The sequence below is a fragment of the Charadrius vociferus genome, unplaced genomic scaffold, assembly GCF_000708025.1.
Source record: "Charadrius vociferus isolate BGI_N301 unplaced genomic scaffold, ASM70802v2 scaffold140, whole genome shotgun sequence".
In the NCBI taxonomy this organism is placed as follows: domain Eukaryota; kingdom Metazoa; phylum Chordata; class Aves; order Charadriiformes; family Charadriidae; genus Charadrius; species Charadrius vociferus.
In genome coordinates, this window is record NW_009646406.1 from 323,002 (window position 1) to 341,407 (window position 18,406).

The 18,406-nt window shown below is 37.3% G+C and overlaps 1 protein-coding gene across 1 annotated transcript; it reads left to right on the plus strand.

Annotated features, from left to right (window-relative positions):
• The first annotated feature begins 688 nt into the window (after positions 1 to 688).
• On the plus strand, positions 689 to 17,990 carry GOLGA5 (golgin A5). Its single transcript, XM_009895377.1, has 12 exons — positions 689 to 1,304; positions 4,097 to 4,318; positions 5,312 to 5,531; positions 6,159 to 6,282; positions 7,084 to 7,287; positions 8,471 to 8,641; positions 9,306 to 9,434; positions 11,369 to 11,467; positions 13,086 to 13,311; positions 14,528 to 14,633; positions 15,931 to 15,994; positions 17,647 to 17,990. The coding sequence occupies exons 1-12, from the start codon at positions 740 to 742 to the stop codon at positions 17,725 to 17,727; spliced, it is 2,211 nt and encodes a 736-aa protein (XP_009893679.1). The 5' UTR covers positions 689 to 739; the 3' UTR covers positions 17,728 to 17,990.
• The last annotated feature ends 416 nt before the right edge of the window (positions 17,991 to 18,406 follow it).

The window sequence follows — 18,406 nt, forward strand, 5'->3', positions numbered from 1 at the left end:
GGGGGGGGACACGGACAGGGGGGGAGTGGGGTGAACCCTGAATATCGTCCCCCCGCCAGGCCTCGCCTGTAGGTGTGCTCGGCCAAGGGTCCTTCCACAAGCCTGCCCTGGGGTGAAGGGGGCCATTCCCGGGAGCTGGGGGGTGGAGGCACGCGTCGCCTGTGTGGTGTGGCAGGCCCTTGGTACAAGTGAAGGCACGGTCCTCCTGTCCCTCGTTGTTGGGTGTCACAGCAGGGACAGCAGGCTGCAAAGTTTGTTGGGGAGAAATTCCTCTGACCCAGAGATTATGAATCTGTAGGCCAAACATCTAAGGCTTTGTTGTTATCTGTTACTGTAATAAGCATCTGGCCACTTTTCCTCCTACAACTGAGTTTGGTTTTGTCAGGTGCAAGTAGACTGTATTTTCTATTATTGTTGCAGATTGGCTAGCAGGCTGGACACACTGTAGCAGGTGCTGAAAACAGATACAGTGGTCTGATAGCTAAGCCTTGGTTTTGTCTGTTTTCCTTAGAACCTGATTTGGTTTATTTCTGTCAGTTACCAAAACAGTGAAATACCAAGTGAGCAACAGAGAAGTATTAAAGTAATTACAACACTAATAAATTAACACAACAGTTGTTTAGGTAACCCATACATCTTGCCTTATCAACACCAGTCTGATTCATAATCATTCTATGTCTTTTGCAGCATATGGTCCTGAAATTTTGATTTTTTTAGAGTTTATCAACAGACATCCATCATGTCTTGGCTTGCTGATCTCGCTGGGAAGGCAGAGGATCTACTCAACAGAGTTGATCAAGGAGCTGCATCGGCTCTGAGCAAAAAAGACACAGCAAGCAGTGCAGCTTATGATCATAAGAATCTGGACTCTGCTAATGAATATTCTGAATTACGCCAACATACAGGAGAACTGAAATATCAGACGTCATCCAAGGCAGCCTACATCTCCTCAGCAGCTGATAATATTAAAAATCAAAAGGCCACAATCCTAGCAGGGACAGCAAATGTTAAACCAGCACGCAGGACATCTTCGGAGGTTGCTTCTCCAGTAGAAAGTGTTTCCACAGCCAGAGCTGCCTCACATTTTGTGAGAAGAAAAAAGTCGGAACCTGATGATGAGTTGCTGTTTGATTTTCTCAACAGTTCAGAGAAAGAGCCTAATGGAAGGATGGACTCTAAAAAAGAGAAGAGCAAGGCACCTGTTCTTCAAAGTCACTCTCGGACTTCAAGCATTAGTTCTGTGTCTACCAGTACACAGAGTGCAAAAACTACTGAAGATAATTCTATCAGGAGCCAAGGCAATGGTAGTTAAGTAGTATTGAACCTAGAGATATTTAAAACCCAAGTATGTCTAGGGTAAGGCTAGGTAATGGATTTACTGTCACTTCATGAAACATTTAGTGGTAGTAGTATGTCAAATGTGTGGAGTACAGCAGGGTCTTTAACATTTTTTCATCACGGGGATAATCTTAGATATCATGCTAATTTGACAAATTGCATAATTAATACCTAAATCATTTGTGTTTTCGATTTGCCACATTGCTGCTGCTCTCCTTGAGCTGTGACCTAGCCTTGCATCAGCCCCCATACATCCCTGCTTAGAAGCACAGGCGCTGCTGGATTTGTTTGATCACTCAGGGGTCCTTACCTGGTGTTGCCACTTAGGAGAGTGAGTGACTTTCACCAGCTGGTAGATGGTGTTGGCTGTTGCCCAGCGCACCATGTGAGGTGATGTGAGGTTTTCTCTCTTCCACCAGGGAAGAGGGGTAAGCTGTCAAACTTGCTCGTCCTGCAGAGTGGGAATTTGGATGTGGATAGGCTGTTGTAGAGCTACAGGCATGAGATAGCTGGAAAGATAAAGCCTTTGGGTTTGCCAGAAGTAGGTCATTACTGCAGTCTAAATGCAGAGGCCTGAAAGAGCCTTCAGGCCAGATGGTCAAAATTGGGGCTATTCTCAAGTCGATGCAAAGGACAGCGTGGCTGGGAAGTGTCAGGAACTTGTGTTCTCTATCGGACTGTCCAATCTATACTCAGTCCTTGCTGTTGCTGTGCTACTTTGTTGTTGTTGAAGCAAATGGTTATATTATTTCTAAATAATGTAGTTAGAATACTTATTATTTGTTTGGTACTTTGAGCATGTAAACATTGTAAATGGCGTTTTTTTTACTTGCTACCTTAAGTATGCTGAAAAGTTTTGAATGTAAAAAAGGATCATTTCCAAAGATGTGAATATTTTTATATTTCTGGGTCTGTAACTTTTCAATAAGAGTTACTAATACTACTATTTCAAATATGTTAGACCTGGCTATATGGTCTTGCTGATTGGTGCTTGAGGAACATAGTTGTTTTGCTCAGTGTGGCCTGTTGAATTTTCTTCTGAGGATTTTTTGAGTGGGTTTTGCGTTGTGGAGCTGTCAGATGAGGAAGCACACAATTACAACGTAGAGTTTGAGCACGCAGGTTTCAAAGTTGATTGTATAGATATATCTGTGTCATTTAAATGTTCTGTACAGCATCTATTGAAGTAGCTTATGATACATCAGCTATAGACAAAACCAGTTAATGTTCTACTTTGTACATTCTATGGATATAATCTAATATGTGCTATAAATGGCTAATTTCTTGCTTCATTAGCTTTGTTAATCTTGAGTTTTCCATGCAAAAAAAATGAGGATAAATTGTCTGAGAATTTGGAAATTGTGTAAATGAATCAAAAGGAAGGAACTGACACTTTTTAGAACTGTTTAAATAGTAAAGGGGTTTGATAAAACGTGGAAGAAATCTGGTTGTCACTACTGCTACTTGTTGGTATGATGCTGTTCAGAATTAATAGTCTGCTCCAGCTCCCTGGGCTCTGGATGGTGGGGACTGTTGCAGTGGTAACAAGGAAGGTGGAACAGGTTGATTGGTGATCACAACGTGGAGTAAAGAACGTTGCGACAGCTAAACTTTAGCCTTGCTTGGAATTAGTTGCAGTCTATCCCCCTGGATTTTCAGCAGTTACTCATCTGGGACAGTAAATTCAGAAGTAATGTTTTTGGATCGCCTGCTTGTTTGCTTATTGCGTGCTATGTTGTTTTATCTTAACGCTGCTGCAAAGCTTCCAACTATCTGCACTCTGAAATCAAGACTGTTTGCAGTGGATGTATCAATTTCACAGCATTAATCTGGGACGTTCTCTGTGTGTTTGTGCATGATGGGGAAAGGCGTTGGTTCTTCCATCTCTGCAAGGCACTGTTGTTCAGAATAGTGCCAGGAGTTCCCTTACTGTTCTCACTGAGGTTCTAAGATTTAAAAAAAGAAAAATAAAAACCTGTATTTTGGTTTCCATAATCTACAGAATTGCAATTTGTATTGGCACCTTTTAACAGTTTGATAGAGTATATCTGCTTTATATTTTTTCATTAGAGAAAGGAGAGATCATGCTTTTGCTTCAAGTCACTGCAACTTGATTTCTCATAGTAAAAGTGCTTTTGAAAAAAGATTTTGAGAGAATTTATTAATATAGAATTATCAGTAAGGTGATGTTTTCACTGAAATTATTCTTAAAAGGCTTTTTTACATAAAGATAACTAAAAGATGTAGCTGTCTGGCTGAGTCACATATTTAGGTTTGATACCAAAATGACTAAGCATAGCCATCTGAACAGATTTTTTTAAAATAAAATTTACATCCTCAAAATCTTAATGGAAAACTAGAATGAACTTGTACTAAAAATTTCCCCAGTTAGTTACTATGTATATTTAACCTCTTCTGCTCCTATCTCAGCTTCTGAAGACATCTCTGGGCAGCATAGTCATAAAAAAGTATTAATTTTTTGAAATTCTGAATTTGACATTAACGTAACAAGAAATGTTATGACTTCCATGTCTTGTCTTACAGGATTAACAAGAATGTTGCATGATGCATGTATACTGTGTAATAGTCCTATTTTGTGCAAGTCCTTTGGGAGAAGCAGCTCCATATTCCATTTCAGTATAAGCTACTATTTTTTTTTTTAATGCATTTAACCACTGATGCAGAATACGGAATTGCTGTTTATATCAAGGCAACTCACAAACACGTATAGTAGTTCTAATTGCATCTCTCTGTACAGAAACTCCAGACAGTTCAGATTCTGGACTGGGAGCACAAGGGAATGGTGTGAAGGATTCATCACTAAGTGCAGTAACTAATCCTGGCCTTCCAGCTAATGACGATTGCAAATCACATGAGCTATCCAATCTTCGCCTGGAGAATCAGCTGCTGCGGAATGAAGTTCAGTCTTTAAATCAAGAAATGGCTTCATTAATTCAGAGGTCCAAAGAAACACAAGAAGGTACTGTGGCTTGGAAACTCAGCTGTAACATATTACTAAAATGCTAGTAAATTAGAAAACAATGCTATTTCTACGTTAGTGTTTTCTATTTATAAAAAAAAATCTTTCAAGTTAAATTTGCATGTATGACTTAGCAAGCAAAATGATTCTTGGTTTCAGAATAATGAACTGGTAGAAACTTAGACTTGTTCAACTACAAAGATAGCACAAATGTTGATTAAAATGATGCAATCAAGTTAGCTGCAAAACTTACATCTTGTTAAAACACTGTTGGAAAATGTTACTAGTATTAAAATACTTTTCCTGCATTTTAATGGCTATTGCAAAACATTTTTTTAAATGAATAATTTCCTTTAAATGCTTCAAAATCTGATTACTTTCTGGCTGTAGTCTATAATCTCTGATGCCTAGAAACTGACAGTAAAAATAGAAAATTTAGTATTTTTGTATGACTTCACTAGCTTTTTCAAAGCCAAACGACATGACAAATATAAAAAATATGAATATAAATTAAACAAATGATAAAACCTTGAGCAAACTCCTGCTGTTAGGCATACAACTGAGGGACTGTATTTTTTTCAAAGTAACTGTATGAGCCAGAGAATTTTAATTTCCATTGAAGTTTAATATGTGATGTTTGTTTAAAACCAAACGTATGTCTAGATGCTTTATGCAGAGGTTTCCAAAGGCTTGCTCGCACAGGGGTCTTCAAGAGTAGGCCATTGCAAGGGGTGGGGCAGGTAAAATTTGTCACGTGCAGTGTGACACAGAATGAAATGCCTATTTTGAGATCACCTGCAAAAATTTAAGGGTCCTGCTGCGCAGCCAGTCTGGCATTTGTAACTTCTTGGTAGCTCATAAAGTTCCAGTGTTACTTCAACTTGGTTGTATTTAATTTCTTTCTTTAAGAATTGTGATGTGTGCATCCTAACCATTTACAAGGCCTTCCAATACCTACTTTTATAAACTTCAAAAAAACTTCTTATTTTGTAGAATTGAACAAATCCCGGGAAAGGGTTGAGAAGTGGAATGTTGACCATTCAAAGAGTGATAGGATCGTTAGAGAACTTCGAGCTCGAGTTGATGATCTGACAGAAGCTGTTGGTGCCAAGGATTCACAGCTAGCTGTGCTGAAAGTACGGTTGCAAGAAGCTGATCAGCTCTTAAGTGCTCGGACAGAAGCTTTGGAAGCATTGCAGAGTGAGAAATCACGGTACTTCATAATTTCATACTTCTTAGTTCTGCAAATAGTAATAAGTTTGAAAATTCAAGGTAGATAATTTAGTCTCTCAAGAATAAAAATGAATAATGGGGAAAAGAATTGTATCAAGATTGAAACATCATAGAATGGTTTAGTTTGGAAGGGACCTTGAAGATCATCTAGTTCCAACCCCCCTGCCGTGGGAGGGCAAACGAGGATTAACATTTGCTCTGAGCCTGCTATATCATCGCTGGCAGGTGGAACAGGGCAGATGAGTGTATTACATAGGGGCAATTGTCACCTGATAATTGAAATCTATTTACGTTTGTGTCAGAGGCCTGACGCTGAAGATCTCAAAAATTTTGTCTTGAAAAATACATTTGCTTATACATAAATGTGAAGACTTTTCTGACTTATCTCAGTACTGGGATATGAATCATCAATTGGGTACTCCAGAATATAGGTGAGGGGGGAGATGTGTGAGTCATTAACTCCAGGCCTCACACCTGTAGCCAGCCATATTCAGTAATTTACTGGGGAAATTTTCAAAGCTGGTCTGAAAACCAGGTAGTCATATTTCTACCTGAAAATCGCACTAGATTTCTTCTTTTTCAATTAATCTGTTTATTGCTCTTTCAGGATAATACAAGACCACAGTGAAGGGAGCAGTTTGCAAAATCAAGCCCTTCAGACTCTTCAAGAGAGGCTGCGTGATGCAGACTCCGCACTCAAGAGAGAGCAAGAAAGTTACCAACAAATGCAGGTTAGACATGAAGAATAAGGAAGAGTTTCAGACTCTACTTTTGAGATCAAATCTGTGAGATTCCAACTGCTCTCTCTTCCCCTTGACTCCGGTTCCTGTTCAGGGTACTAAGTGCTTGGAAGGATGTGTTGTCTGCTGCACTATCCTTGTGATGCTAGTTTACTTTTTATATGTTACTTTGAAAGCTTTGTGATTAAAAGTTTTTGAGGATTAATGCGGATATTTTTTATTGTTTTTTTTCATGGTAACTTTAATGTTAAAACGTGTTTTAAAACTAAATCGGTAATTAATTTAATTTTCCATGCTATGTTGTTACACAACAAATCGTTACAAAATTTTCACATGTAATCTTAATATTAAGCTGGACAATAACTTCTGTGGTAAAGATGTGAGTACATCATTGCTAGAGACTGCTTTCCACACTTAGCTTGGCCTTTGTTACAGCATCTTTGACAAGCTTTATCAGTGTACATCAAAATATGGCAGACTACATTTGATAGTATTTTTTTTTTGAGGGGAAAGCTTGCTTTGTGTTTACCAAATGTAAATAATAGCAAGATTGTTATTCCCTCACTATTTCTGGGGGGGGAAAGAAATGGATATTTTTACTGGTATTATTTAGCACTTGCTTAAGCAAGCAGAATTTCTTTCCGCATGGCACTAATGCATCTTTAAGTTGGAGGTGGTAGATATGAGGTGTTGTGTCATGTGTGTAGTTGCTTTTAAACTTTCTTTTTTCCTTTCTAGGTTAAAGTTGAGACTGTGTTTAAACACAAAGTATTGTTTCTTTATTGCTAATAGAATGAGTTTGCGGCTCGTCTAAGTAAAATGGAAGCAGAACGTCAGAACTTGGCAGAAGGGATAACTGTAGCAGAAAGAAAGTACTTAGATGAAAAGAGGCGGGCTGATGAGCTTCAGCAGCAAGTCAAAGTAACTAAAAACCACCTAGAATCTGCAAAACAGGAACTGACAGACTATAAACAGAAAGCTACTCGCATACTCCAAGTAAGCATTTCTTTAAAGAAATCTAGTTTGATTTATACACTTAACTTTTTAAATGTGCTATGCTTCAAATACTCTAATTTGTGTTTTTTTTTCATGTGAACTGTAATGTATTTTGGGCCATATCTATTATGATAATACCTATACAGAACAGCTGCCAGTCTGCATTTTGTAAATTTAAGTTTACAGACTAAGTAATCGAAATGGAAGTTCAGATCCTGAACTTAAAGAAAAATCCAGGTGAAGCATTGCATTTACTGTACTACATCTGTCAGTGTGTTCTGTGTCTAAGAGTCCAATCTTAGGCACATGGATAAATAGATGTAACCTGCAATTTGTTCCACACCCAGTATTCTTGAGTCAGGAATATTGCTCTATTCTGCTTGAGGCTGAAGCCTAGCGTATAATGGATACTTATGTTTAAACCAAAGGAAATATTTTTATGTATTCTGAAAGGTTGCATGTGATTAGTGTTATGTAAACAATGGCAGAATTAGGTATTTTGTGCAGGGTTCTGTGCTGCATATGTTGTCAAAGATACCAAATCCAAAAGTGGTCAATTTGAGTCTTGTTTATAAAAGTTAGCAAAGTGTTGACGATAAAGGTGTCTATCTAGAATAATTAATTTAGTCAGATATCCAAGAACAGGTTTTAAATCATCTTGATAAATATGAGAAGCATGAGATCAGAAGTCAATGTCAAGCTAACATTAGGTTGACTCCGAATAAAATGCTTTATCCTCTTTCCCAGAAGAGTTATTGCTGTATTTTGCTCTTATTTGGCTTTGTTGGCAGGAGAAAGGATGGGCTGAAAGGGAGTTGGTTTTGTCTTTAGTCTTTGTTAGTGTCTGTCTTCTCTCTTATGGTAGCTGGAAAGTCAAAATTGTTATCCTTAACAAGTTTGACATTGTAGGCACTTCTAAAGAGAAAGGCTCTACTCTTCCTCAGGTAACACAGGCTTTCAGTAAATCCAGTCTCGTGGCATACAGGAAGTCAGAAAAATTATCAGTAGGGAAGCATTTTCATTTTAAAATGTGTAAGGTCATTATTAACTTGGCTAAAATAACAGATAAAGCAGTACTTCCACTGTATGTCTACATTTGAATTTTAGAGCAAAGTCATTTTGGCATATTCTAGTTGAGCACTTGTTCAATGCTGCAATAAGTAATATTGATTTATTATTTCAGTCTAAAGAAAAGTTAATAAACAGCTTAAAAGAAGGCTCTGGTATTGAAGGCCTGGATAGCAATACTGCAAGCACAATGGAACTAGAAGAACTGAGACACGAGCGAGACACTCAGAGAGAAGAAATACAGAAACTAATGGGCCAAATACAACAGATGAGAACAGAGCTGCAGGTAGCTATGTGTGATGATGTACACATGTATTTGTAGTTAACTGTGCACAAAGGACTGTTTTCTTGTATACGTTAGGGCTCTTGCTTCTAGTGTTTATTTGATCTAGTATTAAAATAAGCCAACTTTTACTCAAGGCAAGACAAGTGTTTATTGATACCTGATTTCCTTTCATGTTCTCTCTCACCACTTCAGGTCATGTGGGAGAAATATTATAGATACCACTTTTCTCATCCCTCACTACTGTGTGCTTCTTTTAAGGGAAGCGTTTCTTTCCAAACAAACGTGGTGATTTCTACAGGGATCACCTATATCCTTTTTGGCAAGGGCTGCTAATCCTTGAAGCAACTGTAATCCGAGTCGTCTGCTGGCATAATTGGCTCAACGCAGCAGTTGCACGCAAGTCTACTTTACACAGTTTTAGCCTGTAGACCGTGGAAGGTATAAAGTGGAAGCTTTTCATGTTCACAAAATACATTTATTTATTACTACAGTACTAAAACTATTTTGTATAAAATGACCGAATGTCATTTATTCAATACACCCTCGCTTTCATTTTCCTTTGAAGCGATACTGCAGATACAACTTTGTTTTGCTGTTACCTATGACAGATTCAAACAGTACTGTTTGAGCGTTAGTGAAACGGTAACGTTTCTGTTCATTTCAGGATATGGAGACTCAGCAGGTAAGTGAAGCTGAGTCAGTGAGAGAGCAGCTTCAAGACCTACAGGAGCAAATAGCAGCACATAAAATGGCCAAGCAAGAGGCAGATGCTGAAGTAGAACGGCAAAAACAGGTAATGAACTCTTGAAAACCCATTGGTCTTATTTTAGGCCTTGTGTGGTGTCATCAGTATTTAGCTTAGTACGAGAGTAGCTTATACAGTATTTGGGTTATTTTTTGTTTTGCATTCCAAAGAAATCCCCAAAAGCTTAATGAATGTCACTAGGCAAAACAGAGCACAACCAGCACTAAGCAATGGACAGGACCTTCTGGATGCTCCTGATAAACAGAGATCTTGCTGATGTGTTAAGGATAAACACGACCCTAGGGAGTGCACAACATTGGTCATGATCTTAAATTTTATTCAGTAGGGGAACAATCAAACAATAGGCATATAGTAACATTTGTAACCATTTTTTATAAGAAACTCAAATACTGAAAGTGGTTACTGTGGAATTTCTGGTGCTCAATTACTACATAAATTTAGCTCCTAAAACAATCTTATTGCAGTACCAATTCATAGACATTTTTTTAATCCACTTGTTGCTCACTTCTGAGTCTAAATGTTGTTGCTTGCAAACTGCTCCTTAAGACAAATTGCTGATAAAATTATATTAATTAATTTTGTCAGATTGTGTGATCTTTTTAAGGAAACTCTCCCTTGATTTAAGCACTTGTGTGCTAAAAAGAGGTGGGGGGGAAAGGCAAGCTCATATTTCACACGAACAAACTTATTATTCAGTAGAAATCAGACAAATGCTTTACACCCTATTACTAAAATTCTCTGTAAGAAAAAAACTCATGTAAAGAGAATTAATAATGAGGAAAACAGGAGAGTACACTGTATCTGCTAGGAACAATTTGTCTTATAGGATTATCTGTCCTTCCAGAAATTAAATTTTAATGAGATGGTAGCAGCTTGAACTAATTAAAAGGCAGAAGTCGAGGTCTGCTCTTGATGGATAGCTGATGTTTATTATATCAAAGCAGATGGTAGATTGTATTTTGTTACTCCTGCCCTTCTGAGGGGTATATTTTAAGTCAATAGTACATACAGAAAAGTGAGGTGAATTTAAAAAAAAAAAAAAAGGCATTATCAGTTATTACAGAAATTGAAGTATTCCTTTTGATGACACAGATTTACATGTGCTTTTAAAGTAATTGTGTGCATTGATACTTAATACAATTATGGTCTGTTCTATCTGGCAATTACTTTAAACTGTTGCCATAAGGTTTCTGACTGAAGATGAAAAATAAGTAGAGGTGTTATTTTTTGTATGTCGTATGGTTTGAAGGGAGAATAGGATTATCTGTTTTCTGTAGCAACTGACAGCTGAAGTGATACAGTGATTTGAAGACTGTCTTAATTTAAAGGATAAGCATGACAGGTCTTTAAATTGGAGTTAAAATAGCCACTAAATCATGCGAGTAACAAATCTTATGGTTAGATTTGCTGTTCAGTAGGTTGTCCCTTACTAATATTCCTTCCCCTTTCTGTTATGTTCATTTATCCTAAACTTTAAAGGAAGGCCTGTGCCGTACAGAATTATAGATAGATATGCCAAGGGATTTTAAACACTTTTAAAAAATGGTGTGTGGGGTTGATGGTTTTATTTTAGGGATACAGATTCCCTTCCAAAGTATTTCCTGATTGTTTAAGTTACATTATTGACATCGTTTCAAGATAGCAATATAATAAATGGTGAGAGTATAAGGAAGATAAATCATGGTCCCAATGAAACTGTGTGACTCTCAGTAAACAAGTTTATATTTATATTAGGTCAGTCTCCACAAAAGGATTTGGTAAGTCTTGTGGGTTGTGTCTTCATACTCAGCTATCTTCTCCCCCCCCTCATCCTAGCTACTTAACTAAGACTAAATTTCAGTTTATATTTGATTGCACTTTGTTGCCTCCCTGTGTTCTACTGTGAAACTCTAGATAAGACAATCTGTCTCAATACATGTATGTATAAAATCTTTTGTTTGTGATTGTAATACATTTTATAGGAACTCCATTATACCGAAGAAGAGTTGTATCGAACAAAGAATACTTTGCAAAGCAGAATAAAAGACAGAGAGGAAGAAATTCAGAAGCTCAGAAATCAGGTACTGTGCTTGTATAAAAAAAATAACTTTATCACCTTCAATAATGAAAACAGTGATGAGAACTATTAATTTGCCTAAACTGTACAAAAAAAACCTAAAAGCTGTACTAATGAGTTACAGTGTACTTGTTTTCAATACAGAGTAGAGTTTTGAGTGGAGTGAGTACAAGGGAACCATGAAGTAGTAAATAGCCTAATTCATAACTGCATGTGCATTTGTCTTTGGGGGCAGGAGGGCTGTCAACCTGTGTCCCAACTAGATGTGGTGGAGTGGTGCTGGATCAACATTCTTCTTTTTGAAAACTAAAAAGTCATTGGCGCTTGGTGAGATTATCATGTTGTCTACAAAGATCCTTTTAACTGGGCATAAGAACATAAGTAATGTCCCACCGACTCAGTGATCCATCTAGCCCACTGTTCTGTCTTGGACAGTGGCAACTGGGCCAGCGTGTGAGCCTGGCCGCTTTCTTCACTCCCTTGTACTCACTCAGCATCAGCAATTGAATGAGGGGCGTTAGCGTTTAAGTCCTTGCTAAGTCCCAGCAGTATGTTTATGGACCTATTTTCCTTGAATCAATCTAATCCCTCTTGGAACCTTCTGATACTTGTCAGGCCCCATGGTGTCCTTGGGCAGCATGAAAGCATAGGCCTCACTTTGTGTAAATTAACTTAGTGTAATGAAAAGCAGGCTATATGTAGAGAAGTTGATAATCTTGAGTCAACTATGTTCAGCTGTACAGTTATAGTGGCAGAGGATTTGGAAATTGTGTTGTGATACGAATTTCTTGAGCCTGTTGGCAGATGATTCTTCTGCTAATACTGGCTTCAGGACCACCTGCACCTGCTCTGGTGCATTGTATCTAATTTCTGGTTTTGATGTCTCACTGCCCTGGTTCCTGCTGGTTCTGTTTTTTCATCGTTGAAGCTACATCTTTGTGGTATATGATGCTACAAGTGGCTGAAGTCCAAGACTGTAATGAATAGACAAGCTATTGCACATTTGCTTTAAATATTTTCTGCAAATTGAATGACATGATCCGTGTCTGCGTTTGCTGTCCTTGCAGTTTCTATTTGCTAGTACAATCATGTTTTCTGCCTCAGTGCTCCTCAATTCTTCTGCAATGTAACCTGCATTTTCACCATTTTCATTCAAGCTTTCCTGTAGAGCGGTATCAGATTCTCCTTGTTTGTACTGAGTTTTTCCTCCCTCGCTTGAAAACATTTTGCGTACTCGCTTGTTTTGTGAAGTTGCAAGTATTATAGCTAGACTGGATCGTCTTGCTATTGTTATGCCTACCATTTAAACTCAGCTCTGAGGCATAGCATTGATTTTTGTGGTCAAACTTACGATTATACAGAAATGTTCATAGAGGTGGAAAACATAGGAATACATTTTTACATAGTTTCTTGTGTTATGTAAATTCTTGTTTTAGCAGCTGTCTAAATTAAGTTTCTTCTTTATTGTGGTCATTGCTGATCGTTTTGATAGTATTATCCCATAAAAATCCTGCAATGGAGTAACTTGGTTCTTGGAGGGCTTAGATTTTGAGAGTTTTGTAATGTGTTAGTTGGTCATGCTTTGAACTTATCCTGATTTTTTTCTTTGCCTTGTTTTTTAGCTCACGAACAAGACTCTGAGTAGCAGTAGTCAGACAGAATTAGAAAATAGGCTTCATCAGCTGACAGAAACACTAATTCAGAAGCAAACCATGTTAGAGAGCCTGAGCACGGAGAAAAACTCGCTTGTCTATCAACTGGAACGACTTGAGCAACAGCTGAAGGGTATCCAAGGCACTAGTGCTAATGGACCTTCCATTAATATGGCAGGCATTGACAGTGCTGAAGGTAAATAAGGAGATAAACTTAAAACCATGTCCTTTCTGCAGTTCAGGCTTTTGTATTTCCTAATGCCTTTCCCTGAAAGTCTGAGTTTATAAGAAAAAAAAAAATGCTGAAAATACGCAACTTATGTCAGAGACCTTGTCACCAGCAGCCAGTATCATAAAAATAGTTCAGTAGAAGCTCCTTTTTGTGTGTAAATGACTTTAAGTAAACTTAGTAAAGCAAATTTAATCTTTAATTCTCAATACTGTGGCACTATTGGAACAATCATATTTACAAATCCTGTCACAGGTGCAAATAAATCTGTCTTTTCGGGGTTAAACTGGGTGTCAGAAGCAGGATATAAGTATTCCCTTGTAAATGGGCTTGGGAGGTGAGCAAGAACGGGATACTTCCTTTTGAAAGTTGATCAGAATTCTGGTTGAAATCAATTTCCACCTTGCTTTCTCTTTTTCTTGAAAAGCGGCTTAAAATATGGTGGTTCTGCTGAGGTTGGTTTGTCTGTACTGTGTAGCGGTCATCCTCTATCTCTAGGAGAACCTCAGCAGTTGATCCATGGTTTTCACATGTTACTTTTCAAAATCAAAAGTTTGTATCTTTGTATATATTATAAGTAACTATAAAAGCCGTGGACAATTATTAAGACGTGTACAATGACAGTCCAGACTTTTGTTTCTCTGCTAATGAAAGACTTTTAAAGAAATAAGGCAGGAGAACTAGAAAATTTAAAATATTTCCTTTTGGCTTGTTTTTAAGTAACTTCAGTAAGCTTAAGCTTAGTTGCGCAAAGATAACATTATCTGAAAATCTTTTTTTAGTTGATACACAGTAAAAATGTAAATAAAGTAGAAATTTTTGGAATATATGAGTTAGAAACGCTATCAAAGTTTTACTCTGTGACACATAAAAGCAAACGGAGAAAGTGTGACAGTATCAAACCCATCATTTTATACACCTAATAATAGAATTATTGTTACATGATAGAATTGACTATCAAGATGTCCTCTAGTGAACTAAAATAAATTTTAGAAAGATACTAAGTTGAAGAAACATTTGACTTGATTGTAAGTTTATCAAGAATCCTGCCCTCAAAACACATTCCTCTGCCCCCAGCAAAATAGCACTAATAAATCAGATTAATCACTATTTTTATATTATTATTTTTATATAAGCTGCTTTTAGATTAACAAGAATTTTTGCTTTTTTTCCCTTCAAATAGGTACTCGAATGCGTAATGTTCCTGTGCTGTTTAGTGACATGGATACTAACATGGCAGGAATGTATGGGAGGGTTCGCAAAGCTGCCAGTAGTATAGATCAGTTCAGGTAAGCGTGTCCTAAGGGAATACATTTTGTAATTGCTGGAATCCTTTTGCGGTTTCAAGTAGCACACCTTCTGGTTTGAGTTGCTTCTATGAAGAGAAAAGTAAAAAATAATAAAGCTAAAGTATGATAGAAATTACTAAATGTTGACCTAGTTCACTTGTGCTTTCCTATGCTACTAATATCCTTGGGCTTTTGGAAATTATAGTCAATTATTTAAACAGTGCACTTGTAGATTTTGATACAAGAAACCCTAACCTTTTTCATTACCATCTTCTACCTTTTTCGCTTTCACAGGTTTTGACTGTGTCTGTGATAAACACTGTAAGAGTGTATTAGTAGGGGACTACGCTATTTATTCTTCTACTCCTGTTTAGGCATTCTGATGAAGATAATATTCTGGGTTCTGACCCAGTGCAGCTATTTAGCTTGAAAGATAATCTCTTCACGGAATTAGTAAACAAAAATCTTTCTGGATCCAGCAAAAGACTTGCTTTGATCCCTTTTCTGAGCAGTTAGGTTAGTTGTCAGTATTCAAACAAAGGTCAAAAACTTAAATACCAATAGAAAACAAAATTAGGTAATACTTCTTAATGCTTTGAAAGCAAGGTACATTGCTAGAAAGTCCTTTATGCTTCCAAGGTACTTGTAATTTCATTGTGAAGAGTATCAGGGTCTCCATGATTGGGACCTATTATATGTGATGTTTTAATACCAAACTTCATCTGGCAGTATCATACTAATTTCAGTACGCCTATGGGTTTTTCTAACTGACGTTACTGAGCACAAATCTAAAGCAGTGTGCTTTGTAGCACTGTAGCAGTAAACTTGGAAACCTCATTTCTTTTTGTTCTAATGAAATATAAGATCCATCAGTTTTTTTCAAAGGAATCAAGTTTATGGTGGTCATCTATCAGTTTTTTTCAAAGGAATCAAGTTTTAGTTGCTTAAAACTTTTTGAAAGATTCATGACAGCTCCTCAACTAACAAAATTTGACAAATGAATAGCGTATTTGTGAGTTTTAAAAGACGTGTACAACTCTTGAGTCTTAGCTCTTTTTCACAAACTCTGAGGCTAGGATGTAACAGAAAAACTTAGGAGGATATGTTTTACAACCTGAATTCTGAATTTTCTCGCTCCGTTTGTCTTGAGTACGTGATGTAAAATTCAATCAGAAACAAAGCCATGTGTATAACATCGGCTGATGTTTATGACCTTGGGGTGATTGGAATGAGAGGAACAGGAATTTATTGCTCAGTGCTAACTTGCGCGTTTTGGTTTTCTCTTGAACCTATGTAGCATTCGGCTGGGAATCTTTCTGAGGCGGTATCCCATAGCAAGAGTCTTCGTAATTATTTACATGGTGAGTAAGAAGTTTAATGCAAGATTTCTATAGCCAGTTTGTATAATACTTCTTAAATTGCAAGATGTTTGATGTTCATAAGGCTATATAATCAACTTCAACAACTCAATGTATCTTTTTGTAAAGCAGACTGAATAGTACTTACATGACAGCATTTGGAGTTGCGTTGCTTGGCAATTTTCAGTTTTTCCCAGGAATTCCTGGTATAGCAGTCTTAAAGACATTTATGTAACTACCATTTAAAAGACTATAAAAGCAGAGTTTTAGTACTAAAATACAGAATAATAGTGACCTGTTGCCAAGGGTAACCCACCACTCCTGTGTGCACTGCATTTAGGAAAATGACATCTGTTATGGCTTTTTTTAAATATTTGGCACTTCACTTTTTGTTCAGTGACTAATAATCACACTTCTTTAGTAGCTGAAAAAGTAGCAAGAGAAGTTTTTCTTGCAGGACTTAAACAAATAATAGAAAGTTGCTCATCCATACCAGGTGAGCTTGTCACACTTGCAATTGATAAAAATTAAATTCCTCAGTTTTCCACTGGAGGGCAGCTGTCTGTCAGTTTAAGTGACCTGTGGTAAGGTAGGCGCGCAGTCTCCTGGCTTGAAAATGTTCCAGTAGTTGAACCTTTGAGTCTTTGAAATTTAAAAAAAAAAAAAAAGTTGCTTGAGAAGGCATAATGATTCTTCTGAACAGAGTTTCTGAGAACAGCTGTCACTATTTCAGGAGATAAAGCAGACAGACACACATGAATAAAGGAAATTATGGTTTACCCCTGCAATTGCTTCTTCCAGCCTATTAGGAACTAGAAGTAACAGAGCTGCTTAATTCCTAACCTCTCTCTTTCTTCTTGTACCTGACTTAGTTTTATCAATATATGAATAAAACGCTTTGTACCCAAACACTGAAGACTTTTACCACCAAAGCTGCTGTCTGAAGTGAGACTCAGTGATGGTTGCATGGGAGCTGTATATTGGGCAGTCACTGGCAGTTATCCTTTTTCAGGTTGAACCTTTGCTATGACTATTGTAACTTAAATATTTTTTTTCTTTTTTTAAAAGAAATGTGCCTCGTATTCTGTCAGTTATCTCCCTCGTTGCACCCCAGTGACTTGTATTCTAATTGGATAGTTTCAGCCAAATTCAAATGAGAATTAACACTCCTAAAAGGTTCATAAAAATGCTTCAAATCAGTGCCTGTGGGAAGGCAAGCAGAACTCAGCTGCTTTACACGGTCTGGTAGCAGCCACTTGGCACAGGAGTGGTGGCTTACCAGTCACTCGAGGCAGATCACATAAGGCACTGGCTGGGGGATGGATATCGGAGAGAGCAGCTGGAGTTACTGGGGCATGGAGGGAAAGCGAAGCCAGAGGACATAAAGCAGTCTGGTTTCCTACAGATTTAGTTTTGCTGTTTGTGTAAAATCTTCAGTTTTCGGCAAATGGCTTCTTCAGAGTCTGACTCAGCATTTCGTTGTACAAATAAGAATTCATTTTCTTAGGAGTATCTCAATAATATGAAAAAAAAATTAATCAAAATATTTCTACAAAACAAGGTTTAATTAGCTGTCATTGAGAGCTCTCATTTACTGCTGCTGTGAAAAGTGATTGTCAGTGCTGATAAGTTAATCCTTTCTTTTCTTTTCCCAGGTGTTGCTTCATCTCTGGGTCATGATTGTTCTACTTACCTACACCCCAGAAATGCATCATGACAGCCCCAGTGGCAGATAGACTGAGACAGGACCATATGCTGTGCTAATGGAATTCAGACTGGCAGTGTCTTCAGAATAATCGGTCCTGAAATATGAGCAAACTTTTCCTCATGGTCTTTAGGAAGAATTAAAACAATCATGCCTGATTTATCACTACTTTTCAAGTTCGTGTATAGTACTCTGTAGCTTTTTCAGTTTACCTAAAGGAGCATCACTTTCCTGGAGAAAATAAAGCTCTTAAGTTAAGATATGGTTATCCTTTACATTTTATGTAGACCTTCTGGTGGTTAGTGTAAAAGATAAGGATTGCACCTACAGAGAAATGCAAGGATTTCTGAAATGACAGATATATATGATACAAACTATTTTAGATCATTCTGGATGTGGGCTATGGTCAGGTAATAAACTGTACTTAGCAATTTAAATAAACTTTATTCTTTCTGGTTTCTTTCAGTCTGGTTTTGCACTTCTGTTTTTAACTTTGTAAATAGTAGGCTTTTCCTTAACATGTTAAACTGAAAAAGGACAATGAATTGGTGCAATATCTTTTTGTAAATAAGTTTAAAAATAAAATATTATGCATTCTTCTTAGCTTTGTACTTCTAGTGCAATAGATGTATCTTGCCTACCAGCTGAATAGTGGCGCTGCCTATTTAAAGGCTGGTATTTTAGCTTTATTAGAGAGAGAGAGATGGTTT

Excerpts from the sequence above, each read along its gene's own strand:
- GOLGA5 (XM_009895377.1), top strand. The coding sequence starts at position 740 with ATGTCTTGGCTTGCTGATCTCGCTGGGAAGGCAGAGGATCTACTCAAC. Across the intron at positions 13,312-14,527 it reads AGGCATTGACAGTGCTGAAG|GTACTCGAATGCGTAATGTT; the intron begins GTAAATAAGGAG and ends CCCTTCAAATAG. Across the intron at positions 14,634-15,930 it reads AGTAGTATAGATCAGTTCAG|CATTCGGCTGGGAATCTTTC; the intron begins GTAAGCGTGTCC and ends GAACCTATGTAG.